The sequence below is a fragment of the Peromyscus californicus genome, unplaced genomic scaffold (assembly GCF_007827085.1).
Source record: "Peromyscus californicus insignis strain IS unplaced genomic scaffold, ASM782708v3 Scaffold_12__1_contigs__length_115047231, whole genome shotgun sequence".
NCBI lineage: Eukaryota > Metazoa > Chordata > Mammalia > Rodentia > Cricetidae > Peromyscus > Peromyscus californicus.
The window spans coordinates 114409991-114425415 of NW_026294413.1; the positions used below are offsets into that span (position 1 = coordinate 114409991).

The 15425-nt window shown below is 41.1% G+C and overlaps 1 protein-coding gene across 8 annotated transcripts in view; it reads right to left on the reverse strand.

Annotated features, from left to right (window-relative positions):
• Positions 1 to 15425, reverse strand: part of Pxk (PX domain containing serine/threonine kinase like) — an 88375-nt gene that overhangs the window by 44717 nt on the left and 28233 nt on the right. For all 8 annotated transcript variants that reach the window (XM_052734173.1, XM_052734172.1, XM_052734170.1 and 5 more), the window contains one exon: positions 7721 to 7907. In XM_052734173.1, the coding sequence (XP_052590133.1) occupies positions 7721 to 7907 (187 nt within the window). The remainder of the gene's footprint in view (positions 1 to 7720; positions 7908 to 15425) is intronic.

Below are 15425 nucleotides of genomic sequence, written 5' to 3' on the forward strand. Positions count from 1 at the left end.
GGTACAGGGTGCCTGTTTCCTTACAGATTTTTTTTATCCTCTTTTTGTTGTTCATTTATCATGCAAACATTTCCTCTTTTAACAAAGACAACGAAAAGAGGAAGTTCCTTCAAGTTCACTGTATTCAAAACTATCAGAATAATCGCTTTTTTACATCTCCCCCAAAATATGACCGGATACCATTTCCTCTCAATGCAGTAAGCAAGTGAAGTCACTCCAGATCCCTGAAAGCAAATAGCAATCTTAAAAATTACCCGGCATTTCACCTCTGTCTGGTGTTAATTACATTCCAAAGAGACTGGTGAGGCTTGGACTCACCACAATTCTCTCCATATGTCAAAACAACATTCTCTCCTGGAATTGCTGAAAGCTTGGCAAACATTATCACTGCATATTTTACAGAGCATTGTGAGTGAAGAAGTTTGCAGGAGACAACAGTTGGCTGTTTGTTTACTGACTCACTATGCAAAGTATCCCCTAAATATCCCAGAGGAAACACATACATTGTCAGATTCTGTTAGATTTACATTCTATTTACATTCTTAGCTGTTCTAAGATGCCACAGGACTATGGGAAGGGCTGGGGGCTGCTAATAAGAACATCAATTTTTATTAACTCTGAGAATGCTATGCCTCTGTTATAAATGTTGATACAGTATTTTTACCATTTCCAAAGAGTAAGTTAAAAACAAATTAAAAAGGAAACTATTATAAATAAAAGTATCCATATCAACTTTGAGAAAATTAGGAAAAAAAAATTTCTAGCTTACTACAATGCCACTTCAAGAAACTACATAGGACAACAGTTCAAAACTAAAGTGACTCATAAACCATCAATCAACAATGTACTGTATGTTACTAATGTCAGTTCCCACAATGGTGGCCAGCCTGCGTCTGTGGTGCCTTTCCACTGTCAGCTATCAGCACACACACCCTTTAAAAGGGCCCTTCTATCAGTCTGTTCTGTCTGTCTGTCTGTCTGCCTCTCTCCTGCCTTTTGCTCTTTCACTCTCCCCCTCCACTCCCCCAGTAAATCTCTCACACTGACTCTGCTGTTGTGCATGGCATGTCCTTTTAGTGGCATACCTTGGCAGGGCCTGCCGAAGGTACCCAGCTGGCCACATTTTATCCTTTCAACTACACTGTTTTAGAAATGGAGAAGTAACAGGGACAAACAGGATGGGATAAATGTGTCCTGATAAACTGGGAACTGGGAATTAGATTCTTGTTTTAAATTTTGGTGGTCAGAGAGCTCAAGAAAGAAAACTTTCTTTTCACTGAACTGTTACTTATCATAAAAACTGCATGATGGCTGATACTAATGTCCTCTCTGCCCAGATTCAGCGTCAATCCTAAACTTCTCCGAATGCAAGCCCATACTGGTTTCCCACTTCCTTACCAAACCAAAACCTAGCTGCTAAAGCAAGTATCTATCTGGCTTTGGCTTCATGGCCCACAATGTTTGGTTCACCCTCCACACGGAGCTGTGCCTCCCACAACCCCTCTGGCCTGGCCCCAGCATCAGCGTTTCCACAAGGACCAGTTAAACCTTCAGGAAGAGCCGAAATCCACTGCTCCTCTACTCCCAACTCCTCCTCCTCACAGACTTCCAGGGCATCTGTCCCCAGGGATCTTGCATGTCCTGAATTAGGACTGCTCTCTTCATTGTTACTGCCAGCAGGACGTCTTTTAACTTTTAGGTAAAGCCTAGAGCCCTTTGGAAATACTAATTCCCCTACCCTGGGTACTTCTTCCAGGAGTACTGGCCCCTGGCTCCAACCCTGCTATCCTCCACTGGCCTCTCAGATCCCACTGTCAGCATCACTGCTTCTGGGAAGCCCTCCTCTATCTCCAGGCCTGGTGTACCTTCTAACCCTGTTTACTTTGTGACAGGGAAATCTCCCTGCATAAGTGCTATGGGCCTTGCTGTACACTTAGCACCTAGCATATATAATACTGCTCAACTAATATTTGATGAAGAAAGAACTAAAGATTCAAAACATGGCCAATGGATGTGGAACCTCCCATTTAGAACCATTAGAATGTGCAGACCTCCAAAAGGAATACATTTGCCTTCTACTATTTTCTCTTTTATAATATTTATTTTTAAATTTTGCTGTTTTTAAAAATTGTTGTTTCTTAGCTGGGCATGGTGGTGCATGCCTTTAATCCCAGCATTTAGAAGGCAGAGGCAGGTGGATCTCTGAGTTTGAGGCCAGCCTGGTCTACAGAGCAAGTTCCAGGACAGACAGAGAAACCCTGTCTTGAAAAAGGAATTAAAATAAAAATTGTTGTTTCTTAACTGGATGGTGGTGGCACACACACATTTAATCCAAGCACTTGGGAGGCAAGGGCAGGTGGATCTCTGTGAGTTTGATGCCAGCCAAGGCTATAGAAACTCTGTCTCAAAACCTCCCTCCACCCACTATCCTCCACACCAAAAAAAAAAAAGGTTTCTTTAGCCCAGACAGACACTGGCAAACACAGCTACTCAATTAAGTGCTAAGAAACAAAAGACCAAGACAGAGAATGGGAACCAAGCCCCTAGTCCATCCTACTGCCTCCTGGCTTCCAGCTTCCATTGACTCCGAGGTACCAAGTCTCCCTCTGCGCCCAGCCTTTGAACTCCAAGATCCTAGCCCCATGGGCTGACTTCAGGGAATAAACATCGACTCCTCCAGGCCCACAGGGCAATCCAGACCCCCAATCTACTGCTGAGTTTTACAGCCTGCACTCCCTCCAGAGCATCCTGCCTTTGTTCTGAACGTAATCCTCAACTGGGACCCTCCTTCCTAACCACTAATCAGAGGTTTTAGGACTAGAAGGAAACTTCCACATTACTTGGTCTGTTCCTCCCTTCCCCAGCCTCTTCTAAGGGTGCATGTATGCTTTTACCACTACAGGCTTGGTCATTTAGATAAAACCAGAAAAAGGCCCAGTAATTACAGATTGGGCAGGTCTCTGGAAGAGTAGGCGACAGCTGCTGATGTTTTATATCTAGCTGCCCACCCCCGGGGACTCAGCTTAGCAACAGAGTTCCTCACAAACAAGAGTCCCAGTCAGTGTGCTCCAGACAAGAAAAAGTGTCTATGCTGATTTGGATTACAACTCCAACAAATAATTCAAATCTTGCTGAAGAGGGGCAGTAATCAGATAATTTGGAAGCTGAGAAGAGACAAGGGTATCAGCCACATTTGAAGGGAGACTTGGTCTTGCTTAGATAGGTACAAAATGTTATAGGGATGGGGGGCGAGTAGACAGCCAGAAGGAGCCAGGGGCCATGCTGCAAGTTTCAGGAGTGGGTTGCCCAAGCTGGCAAGAAGAAGTAACCTGTGCTTCCCTCTTCTGAGGCAGCTGGTAAACCAACTTAGAAGCAAGGCAAATTCTGATATTTCATTCAAAGAGAGGAATCAGTCTCCTCAGCTACTGTTTCACCTCAGGACTCAGTCCTCTAACATGAGACAGTGGGTAGACTCTGGTGGCTTTGGATTTGGGTAGGATTTCCTAGTGACCACCTTATACTCTGGCCACATTGGCTTTGCACCCCTAACCTTTAACTCTCCTGTGGGGGGACAGGAAAGAGCAAAGACAGTACAACTTAGGGGAGGAAAGGAAGAAGTAGGGGACTAGAGTTAGACAGATCCCTGATAGGCAGACAGACAGAAAAAGGGGCCATAAGTAGGTAATAAAGATGGCCAAGTTTCACCTTCTTCGCATGCCTTACCCGAGACAAAAGCTTAAAAGGTTCTTCAGCCTGTGGACAGGACATGTTTACATCTAGGCTGTGGGCCTATCACCATGACCAACCCTGAATTAGGGAAGGGAACCCCTTAAAAACTCTTAAACCCCCTCACCCTCAAGGAAAGACAGCTTCAGCTCAGCTTTGCCGAGGGTCTTTCTCTCTGTGGCCTTCCTCACCCCTAACAGAGGCCTTTCCTCACCTGAAGAGTCATTCTACTGTGTTCAAGATTTTTCCCTGCTGCTCTCTGTTTCACTCAAGATTTTTCCTGCCTTTTAATTCTTTAACGGGCAGAGAAAACAAACCTGATCAAGATCCCTAGATGGTACCAGAAAGAAAACAGACAAACTTCTAAAAGCCAAATAGCATCTTAACTTGGAAATATTCTGACAGGACCAGAGCCAAACAATTGTGCAGGGCCTAAGCAGGCCCCACCTCTTTGAATACCTTAGTTTTCTAGTCTACAAGACAGTTGGGACCTAGGAGATGAATCATTCAGTAAAATTCTTGCCATGTAAGCATGAGAACCTGAATTTTGAGTTCAAGCACCCATGTGAAAACTCAGAGGCATTGGTCAGCACTGAAATCCTGTGCTGCAGAGGCAGAGATAGGATCCCTAGGGTGCGCTGGTCAGTCAGCCTAGGAAATGACTAGTTTCAGGTTCAGTGACAGACTCTGTCTTAAAAAAAATAATAAGGGGGAGAGTGAAAGATACCTGACATCAACTTCTCACCTCCATATGCACACATGCATTTGTGTACACACACACACACACACACACACACACACGATATTTTGTTTGTGTTCTGACAAAGCTGGCTTGGAGTCAGAGGGCTGAGCTAGCTACTAGCTGACCATAGAGGTTTGGAGGACGGTAGAGAGAGGAGACAGGAAGTGGTAAGGTGGGGCTGAGAGAGGATCTTGGCCCTTTTGGATGGAGGAACAGGAGAGGTAGGAAGGAACTGGTAGCTGCTCCCCTGCTTCTCTGATCGTTCAGGTTTTTACCCCATATCTGACTCCTTATTTTTATTGATAAGATTAATTAGATTTACACATCACACACACACACACATCACACACACACACATCACACACACACACACATCACACACACACACATCACACACAAACACGGTTAGTTTTGATACAACGGCTATAAGATGCCTTCTGGTAGGACAAACATGGTATGTACTCACTCAAGAGTGGATTCTAGATATAAAGCAAAGGACAATCAGACTGCAACCCACAGATCCAGGGAGGTTACCTAGCAGGGGGGATCCTAGGATGACTGTGGCTTATAATAAGTTGTGGTTTTATCCAATCACTGGCCAAGCTTTTGTGAAATATTTCACTATTAGGATAAGAATTTGTACTGTATCAAGCTGATGAAAGGATATGCTGGCTGTACTTTCAGGAGGGGAGGCTAAAATCTTTTTAGATTATGGATTAGCCTATAGAAAAATGTCTGCCATGAATCAAATAGTGAAGGGGAAGATGAATAGGAATCTCACTTACACAACTTAAGTAAAACATAGCTCTCTGAACAGATGAAGATAGGTTTCTTCTGTATCCCAGAATCTAATCAATACTTATATGTATAATTCAGCTATTACTTAGCTTATAAGGGTTTATTGGGAAATGTTATCATTTTTACTATTTTCTACAGAGAAAATATTTTCCAGTTTCAAATAACCCTGGACTTTTGAATTATAACCTGTTTTTATGTTCAAGCTATCTGTGTATTATTTCTCCTACAGTTATACATAAAATGTTTTTATATTTTAAAAAAGGACAAATACTATAGAATTGTATTACATGAAATATATAGAATATACAAATTCATAGAGACAGAAAGATTAGATGTTATCTCAAGATGGAGAAGAAAGAAATATAGAGCAATGATTTCCTAAGCACAGAATTTCTGTTTTGTGTGATGGAAAGGCCCCACAAATGGACAGTATTATCAGGACATAATATCATGAATAATAAATCAATACAATTAATGTAATTAATATCATAAATATAGTTATTGAATGAATACTGCAAATGTAATCAATGAATACCACAAATGTAAAAAAAAAAAAAAAAAAGATGCCTTCTGGTGTCTACCCAATGTGATTCATCACTCTTCTGATCCAAGCTCTTTAAATACTAGGAATGCACGTGCTTTATGCCCACCCTGGCATATGGTGTGGCATGTCGTTGACGCTGGCTGAATGGATGTTATCATTACCTGACCTCACGAGAGCATCAGCAGACACTCTTAGGAGATAATGATAACAAAACATAAAGAGGGCTGAAGCCATCTAGATGACCTGCTGACAATTTTGGAACAGTCAGGGTGATACTTGGAGAAAGAAATCAAAGGGTCAAAAGACAGTGGCAGAACTGAAGCTCTTCTGAGTTCCAGCCCAGTGTCTACAGGCTTTTGACCTAAGAAAGAAGGAATGGCATCCTTGTAATCATACAATGCTTGACCTTGTAACCTAGAGTAAATTAATTTGTAATACACATTACTTTTCTTGGCTAGACTCTGGAAAAGCATTTTCCTTAGCCCTGCATGACATCCACTAGAAGATGTTAAGCACATTCTAAACAAGGCTTATTACATTGTAATGCTCATGCAAATCACCGACAACCTGTTAAAATCAGTTCCTGATCCAGCAGGTCTGTGTAAGGCCTCAATTATGTTCTTTGGACAAGTTCCTGTGATGCCAACTATACCTAGTTAGAGAACCTAGAGAACCTCACTGTGAGCAGTGAGCTCAAACTCAGCTGCATGAGACAAGACAAGAGCCTCACAGACTCCACACAGACTGATTGATATGCACACAGCCTGAGCACTGGAAGGGTTTGGTACCTAACAAGAAATAGGCTTCCAGATCTCCCCTCTCAAACAGGAATGAGAAGAGTCTCCCTATTAATTCAAATACAATAACTTTTATTTGTTTAGCATTTTTGAAATAGTATCTCACTGTGTTGCCCAAGCTGTCCTAGAACTTACTATATAATCTAGAATGTCCTTACTTAAACTTATGGCAATCCTCCTCCCAAGTACTAGAGTTACAGGAATGAGTCTAGCTTAAAAACAGTGTTTTTAAAGACCCAATAACAGAATCTATTCCCTTAACAAGAAATTAACGCCAGGCGTTGGTGGCGCACACCTTTAATCCCAGCACTCGGGAGGCAGAGGCAGGCAGATCTCTGTGAGTTCAAGGCCAGCCTGGTCTACAGAGCAAGATCCAGGAAAGGCACAAAGCTACACAGAGAAACCCTGTCTCGAAAACACCAAAAAAAAAAAAAAAAAGAAAAAGAAAAAGAAATTAACAACCAGAGTTCCATTTAGAAAACCTTAAAGCATGGCTTGGCTTTAAACAGTCTGTTTATTCTGTTTATCAGGGCAGGTCTATAGTAGTTTTAATGGCTTCTAAAGGCCACACCAGAGTGAAGTAGGTATTTAGTTCTTCCTTCTGCTGACATCAGGCTTGCGTAGTTGATGCTTTGTGTAACCAGCAGTGGAGAAAAGCCCTGATCCTGGGGAGCCACCCTCTGTGCATGGCACACGAGATCCTCAGGGACACACAAACAGCCCTTCTGAATCAAACATTACATTTAAAGACAACTTAAAGAAAAACCAGACATATTATACATTGTAAACACAAATCAAATTGAGGCTACTCTGTATACTACTGTGGTTTGTCTCCTTTGTTCCAAAGAGACGATAACAGGCAGACCAGAAGCACACAGACATGACTGTTTCTCATCTATGTTTTTTTCTGTATAGGCATCATAAATATTTTGGAAGGAAATTATGTCCCTCCTATAAATGTATAGAAAATCACAACCAAGCAAGTCTTTGCAAAGAAATACTACTCTTTTACAAATGTACACATTTCTCCAATGAAAGTAGAGTTTTCCCATGTATTATCTCTTGCTGAGCTTGGGCCCCACATGACTGCACCTCACAGACCCTGTTTCTTACCAGTGTAATTTGCAGAATAGTTGTTCGGGTCTAGGAACTTCTTAAGCAGCTCACAATTGGACAAGACGTGATTTGCCATGATAACATTAAGGTAGTTCTGCAGGCCTCTCTGTCTCTCAGCTATGAATTCACGGTCCATGTTTCCAATCAGTTTCTTAGGAGGAAGAGGCAGACTCAGGCCTGCAATCTGAAAGAACAGAAGGAAAAAGGGAGGAAAAGAAGGAGAGTTATAGTTGTGTGATTCACAAGTAAGTTTGATATCTGAATCCTGAACCATCATAGTTCATTAAATATAAAACAATATAGACTTTGAAGATTAGAAATCTTTTATATATATATAATGATTTTATATACAAAACTATAAATCTCATGATTGATAAAATTATATACTAGTCATAGTCACTGATTTTTTTTACTTTTACCAAACTGTTTTATTGGTATATTTATTAGCTATAGTACCAAGATAAATAGTTTGTTTTTATCAAGTTAGCACTAGCAGTCCTGTGGAACTACATCCTCCACAGCCCATGGACCAGGCTCTCTAGACCTTGGAACAACCATAGCAGTCCTTTTATCTCATCTTTTGGCAATGGGGAATGCCCAAATTGTTATGTCTTGACTCTTCATTCTCGGGCAGTATTTCTAATATTTTCATGATGGGTGACGGGATTAAGTTCTTCTTCACAGCTGAGCAGTGGTGGCAAATGCCTTTGATCCCAGCACTCGGGAGGCAGGCAGATCTTTGAGTTCAAGGCCAACCTGGTCTACAGAGTGAGTTCCAGGCTACAAGAGAAACCCTGTCTTGAAAAACAACAAAAAAAGTTCTCTTTCATAGTTCTGACCTTACCTTGCATAGCCTGTCTCCTGCTTATAGTCACATTATCTAATTTTACCATGTTTATACTAGGTAAATGATACTTCTTACAATTACATTCATAACAACTGCTGAGCCTCTTTTGGGTTCTGTGATATAAATAGGATCCTATGAGGTTATCTGCTTCCTGTCTCAGAATTCTGCCTTCTTATATCTGACTAATTTTTTTTTTCAAGACAGGGTTTGTGATAGTTTGAATGTAACTGGCCCCCATAATATCATAGGTGTGGCTTTGTTGGAGTGGGTATGGCCATGGTAGAAGAGGAAGTTTGTCACTGTGGGGGTGGGCTTTGAGGTTTTCTATGCTCAGGATACCACCCAGTGTCTCAGTCGACTTCCTGTTGCCTGTAAGATGTATAACTCTCAGCTACTTCTTGAGCACCATGTTATGTCTGCATATTGCCATGCTCCCTATCATGATGATAATGGATAATTGTTTCAGATAATTACTTCTGAAACTGTAAGCTGTCACCTCAATTAAATGTTTTCCTTTTTAAGAGTTGTCATGGTCATGGTATCCCTTCACAGGAATAAAAACCCTAACTAAGACAGAAGTTGGTACTAGGGACTAGGGTATTGTTGTGATAGGCCTGACCGTGTTTTTGTTTGGAGGAACTTGGACTTTGGGAGTTTGGGTTAGAAAAGCAGTGGAATGCTTTAAGCACTGCTTAATGGGCCATACTAGTAGGAACATGGAAGACAGTCATGCCAAGAGTTATTTGAACTGTGGGTGCTCACTCAAGAGGTTTCAGAAGAGAAGAATTTTAGTATGTTGCCTAGAGATTGTTCTTGTAATATTTTGGTGAAGAAAGTGCCTTTGTTGAAAGAGTCTACCTGAGGCTAAAGTGAAGAGTTTTGGGTTAATTCCATTGGCAGAAGAAATCTCAGAAAAGCCTAGTGTAGACTCTGTCATATGGTTATTAATGATAACTCTAATGAAAATTTATAATCAAAAGGAGTAAAAGGGAGCTGACACGATGGCTCAAGAGGTAAAGGCAAAAGGAGTAAAAGGAATGGCCTTAAGTGCTGTCTTCAAGGAGATAAACAAATTAAGAAATGGAATAAAGGGAGTTGTGATCTCAGGGCAAGATCCCACCCAGCTAACTTTCCAATTTGTGAAAAGGAACTAAAGAAAAGCGTAGAGCCAAGTATGGTGGTACACACCTTTCATTCCAGTACTCAGAAGGAAGAGGCTGGCAGATCTCTGAATTTGGGGCCAGCCTGGTCTAGAAATGTAGTTTCAGAACAGCCAAACTTAGGCAGTGAAAAACAGTAAGCTGGTGAAGATGTAATTAAACGAGGGAGCCACATTCGAGCCCCAGCAAGTAGCAGTATTTAGCAGCTTTGGCCACATGGTTCTAGCTTTAAAGTTAAGGAGAGAAGAAGTAGGTAATGGAATTTGCCTCTGAGCTGCAAAGGCCAAGCATGTGTCAGGGGTGCCCCTAAATGGAGGCCTAGAGAGGCCACTGCATGAAGCTGTGAAGTTGAAGCCTGGATTGCCTTGGAGAACCCAAGATGTCAGAGATGCCATAGTTATGGGATAGCTGCCGAGGAGAGCTACTAACAGGGAGTGAAACCAGCCCAAGAGAAAGAGGTATGTTGCAGTTAACAAAGCTGAATGGAGTTGGAGATCTGAAGAGCACTTTGACATCAGACATAGTGATGCAGAGTTTGGAATTTTCCTAGCTGGTTTTTGGTCTTGCTTTGGCCCAGTGTTTCCTCACTATGCTCCCTTCCCTATATTTTTGGAATGGTAATGTATATCTTTTGCCATTATATGTTGGAAGTATATGATCTGTTTGGCTTTTCTTTTTTTTTTATTTTGATTTTACGGGGGATTACAGAAAGAGATTGCATGAATCTCAGAAGAGACTTTGAACTTTTGAACGTTGTCCAGACTGTGATAGACTATGTGGACTTTCGAAGTTGGAATAAATGCATTTTGCATTATGATACTGTTAAAAGCTTATAGGGGTAAGACAGTGGAATGTGGTAATTTGATTGTAATTGGCCCCCATAATCTCATAGAGAGTGGAACTATTAGGAGTTATGGCTTTGTTGGAGGAAGTGTGTCACTGTGGCTTTGAGTCTCTTTTGCTCAAGCTTTGCTCAGTGTAACCTGACCATTTCCTACTGCCTTCCGATCAAGATGTAGCCAGCACCTTGTCTGCCTGCAGGCCACCATGCTCCCTGCCATGATGATAATGGACCGAACCTCTGAACTATAAGCTGCCACCTCAATTAAATTTTTTCCTTTATAAGAGTTGCCATGGTCATAGTGTCTCTTCACAGCAATAAAAACCCTAAGACATGATTTCTCTGTGTAGCCCTGACTGTCCTGGAACGTGCTTTGTAGACCAGGCTGGCATCGAACTCATGCAGAGATCTGCCTGCCTCTGCCTCACAAGTGCTGGAATTAAAGTTGTGCACCACCACACCTAGCTGTCATTTAGATTTTCAACCTAAAATGTTTTGTTATGGTTTTTACTTCTGCATTTCTATTTGTCCTTGAAGGTGTACATTTGTGTGTGTGTATGTGTGTGTGTGTGTGTGTGTGTGTGTGTGTGTGTGTGTGTGTGTGTGAAGTCAACTTATTATTGCTTACAATAGCTAGGAAGGAAGAAAAGGTAAATGTGGGTGCTCAATCTCCTGTCATTTTCCAGACCACTTCAAACTTTTGAGAATATTTTTAAACTTGAAAAAACAAAACAAGGTCAATTTCAAAGAGCAGTATTATAGTGCTATTTGACACTTGTACAAAAAAAAAAAAAAAGCAGCAATCCAAATGATATTCATATTGCTTGACTGAGGGTAAGGCCTAATGAGAAGGGCATCTTAAATTTAGAAAAGGATGCATAGTAAGCTATTCACAGGGGCAAACTTAACCCAGGTTCCACTCTAGATTTTTCAAGCAACAATGACATGATCTAAGATGTGTGTGGCTGGAATGAGAATCACCCCTATAGGCTCATGCATGTGGTAAACACTTGGTCTCCAGTTGGTGGTTCTGTTCAGGGAAGTTTAGGAGGTGTGGCCTTGCTGGAGTAGGTATGTAACTGGAGGCAGGTTTTGAGAGCCTGCAGCCTTCCTGCAGTTTGCTCTCTTTTCTTCATGCTTGTACTTTAAGATATGAACTCTGAACTGGCTGTTCCAGCTGCCATGCCTGCCACCTGCTGCCATGCTGCCCCCACCATCATGGGACTCTAACCCTCTGGAAAGCTAAGTCAAAATAAACTTCCTTCTGTGAGCTGCCTTTGTCACGGTGTTTCATCAGAGCAACAGAAAGTAATGAGCACAACATGATGGGAAAACACGGCTAGCTGACAATTCTAAGTTGCCTATAACTGAAAATGTGCCAGATACAATTAGGATAAATTTTCTATCATAGCACAGTTTGTCACCAGAGAAGACACTTAAATTTCAAGTGGTTTCCTCATTCATAAAATTAAGCTTTATCTAAGCAATTTCTTCATTTGACCTCAGCAGAAAGGCCAAGAAGGGATCACAGTTTCTTACTTAGCTAAATATAATGCATATGTACAAAGAAAGCACATCACTCAGCATACCAATCATTTTATTTGATGTTGCTCAGGAGCAGAAAGCATTACAAATGCTTTATATTACTATAGCCTAAAATATAACTGGTGCATTCTTTAAAAATATCTTATGAAATTACAAAATATAATCTTATTTTTGTATAAACCATGTGGATGTGCTCATATATGGGAGTGAACACTACCTTTTTCTTTCCTCAAAAGCTTTTTAATTTTTAAAAATTTTATGTGTATAACTATTTCTGTTGCATTTATGTCTGTGTACCACATGCATGCCTGGTGCCCATGGAAGCCAAAAGAGGGTTTCAGATCCCTTAGAACTGGAGATATAGATGGTTATGAGCTACCATGTGGGTGCTGGGAATCAAACCCAGGTCCTCTGGAAGAACAGCCAGTGCTCCTAACCTGAGCCATCTCTCTAGCTCCCATGAAAACTGTCTTAAGAGTAATACTTACTGGAGAACATAGCTATCTCTAGGTTGTTACTTTTTATTCTCTGTGATGAATTATTTATAATATTCACTTACACTTTTCAACTAAAAAAGAAAAACATTCCTTTTCTTAATTACAATGATTTTTTATGCAAGGGTTTTTTAAAAAATATGTATTTATTATGAGCAGATTTGACTGCATGATCCATACAACAGCATCCACTGAATCCTACACCATCCCATATAGCAGCACTGAATTCAAACACCAGTATTTTGGCTATTTCCCATTCATGGTAGGGATGTAAGAATGCTTTTGATAAAATGTTTGTCTTTTCTGTTTGTTTGTTTGTTTGTTTGTTTTGAGAAAGTAGTCTCCAACTCTCTAGGTAGCTGAGAATGACTTCGAGCCTGATCCTCATGCCTCCACTTCCTAAATGCTGAAGTATATGTGTGCACCACAATACCATACTCTATGGTGCCAGGGAACTGAACCCAGAGCTCCAGGCACACTAGGCAAGCACTCTACCATCTGAGCTACACTCCAGCCTAAAATGTCTGTCTTGAATAGTGAAAGCTCCAAGCCTCAACCAAACTATTTTTTTTTAACTTTCTTTTGTGTGTACATAGTGTGTATGTGTGTGGACCCAGATGTGTAGGTGTCATAATGTATGTGTGGAGGCAGGAGGACAATCTTGGGTGTCACTTCTCATCTTCCACCTCATTTGAGCAAGAGCCTTTTAGTTCTTCCTGCTTCATGTGCCGAGCTAGCTGGTCCACAAGCTGGGAATTCTATCCCTGCCTCTCATCACCCTAGAGGGCACTAGGAGTACTGACCAATGCCACCACACCTGCCCTTGCATGGGTTGTAGAGACTCACAGCTCCACAGCAAATGCTTTAACTGGGGAGATAACCACTGAGCTATCTCAGTCAATTTTTCAGACTTCACTTCACGTTAGGGAAGTGCTGATATGCCTGAAGCTGTGTCAGTTTTCTCAAATCATCAGAGCTCTTTTACCCACACTGTGACTACACAGTCCCTGCTGTGTCAGAGGAACAATTATTCCCCAAAGTACTGAAACTGCAATGGGTGTTCATTTTTAAACCTCATGTTTAACAAGTTTAGCATCCAAGGGACATTTATTTGTATCTCCTTCAGCTTTCTCTAGTGATGTAAAAACCTTCTTATCGCAGAAGATAAATCTTAGATGGAAGAAAAGAGGAACCTATGGACATGGGGTGACAGTCACTAAGACACTGGTTCCCTAGATACCTTTACACAGGTGACTTCAAGCCAGGACAAATCTCACTTTGCTAGCTTTCCCCTGAATGTGCCCTATCTGCTCCCACTTTGAGCTCCTTTAAAAAACAAACAATAACAAAATGCAAAACAACTTCCCTTAAAAGGGGAAGCAGGGTGGCAAACTACAAAGCCAGCAGAGAAGTTCCTGAGTTCCATTCATAATAACTTCAGCGTGAGGTGCAGAGTTGGAAAGTCCCCAAAATGGAACCTGAAGCTGGTCCTCTGGCCTAGTAGAAGCTTCTAAACTACACACAGATTCTACCAATGTTTCCAGCTTTTATCTGGAGGAAAAACCTCCAAACTGGTCACTCTCCTTCCTTCCTTCCATCATCAGATTTTAACAATTATCTTCAATCATATGCCAGTGTTCTAACCTCTCAACAACCCTTAACTTATCGCATAAAATAAGTTATCCAAGGTCAAGAATGGGCAGTCAAATACAAATCATAAAACACTTGGAGTAGGAGAGATCACAGAAGTCAACCCTTCACTTGAGAAGGAGACAATGAGACCTAAGAGATGGCTGATCTGAGGTCGAGACCAGGATAGAGCCTGGGTTTTCCCACCATTTCAACCCCTTTCTCCTTCCCTTTTCATTGCTGCATGGTCTCCCTGGCTGGCTGCTAATTTGACATTGCATTTATTTGAAATACGGTGCTATTTTTTCTGTGTTGTTACTGTGAAATATGATAACCATAAAAATTTTTGGAAAACACAGTTTTTTTCTATTTTTTTTTTCACTTATATAGTTTACATGCATTTTAACAGAACATGGAAAGTACCAAACATTATAAAGAGCTAGGGGAAAAAAGACCCATAACCCACAATCCTGTCTCCTGGGGGTCATCAGTGATAACATTTTGGCATATTTCCTTCCAATCTTTCTTCTACACATTTCAGGTAATTATATCATGTGGCATGTAAATTTACATTCTGAAATGTCATTTCACTAAAGTATGTTCCTGTTGTACTTAGATCCACTCCATACTTGGGATTATATTTCTCTTCTTCAGCAGGAATCCATTTATCTGTAGAGAATAATCAGATACTGAAAACCACAGTCAGAGTTTCATTCTGAGGTTTCTGAGTCCTTTGGAGGTTGTTTTAAAATTATTTCACTGCCAAAAAGTTGCGTGTACTTTCTTCTGTTTGTTTACTTGGATGAAGAAAAGCTCCCACTGCCAGGTGGTGGCCCATTCCTGTAATCCCAGCATTGAGAAGGCAGGAGAATCAGGAGGAGTCCAAGGTCATAATGGGCTACACAGTAAAGCTAAATGGAACCCTGTCTCAAAATATCCCCTCCCGCGCATGTGTGTGCACACACACACACACACACACACACACACACACACACACACACAATATGTAGATATCTGCATTTGAAAAAAGATACATCTCGGAAGCACTAATTTTAAAAAGCAAAACTACACTGAAGCAAAAATAAGTTCCAGGCCAGTACTTGGCAAGACTTACCTTAAGAAAATAACAATCATTCAATCTCTGTCAACATGTTTATTATCTAGAGATTTCAACTGGCCATACTAA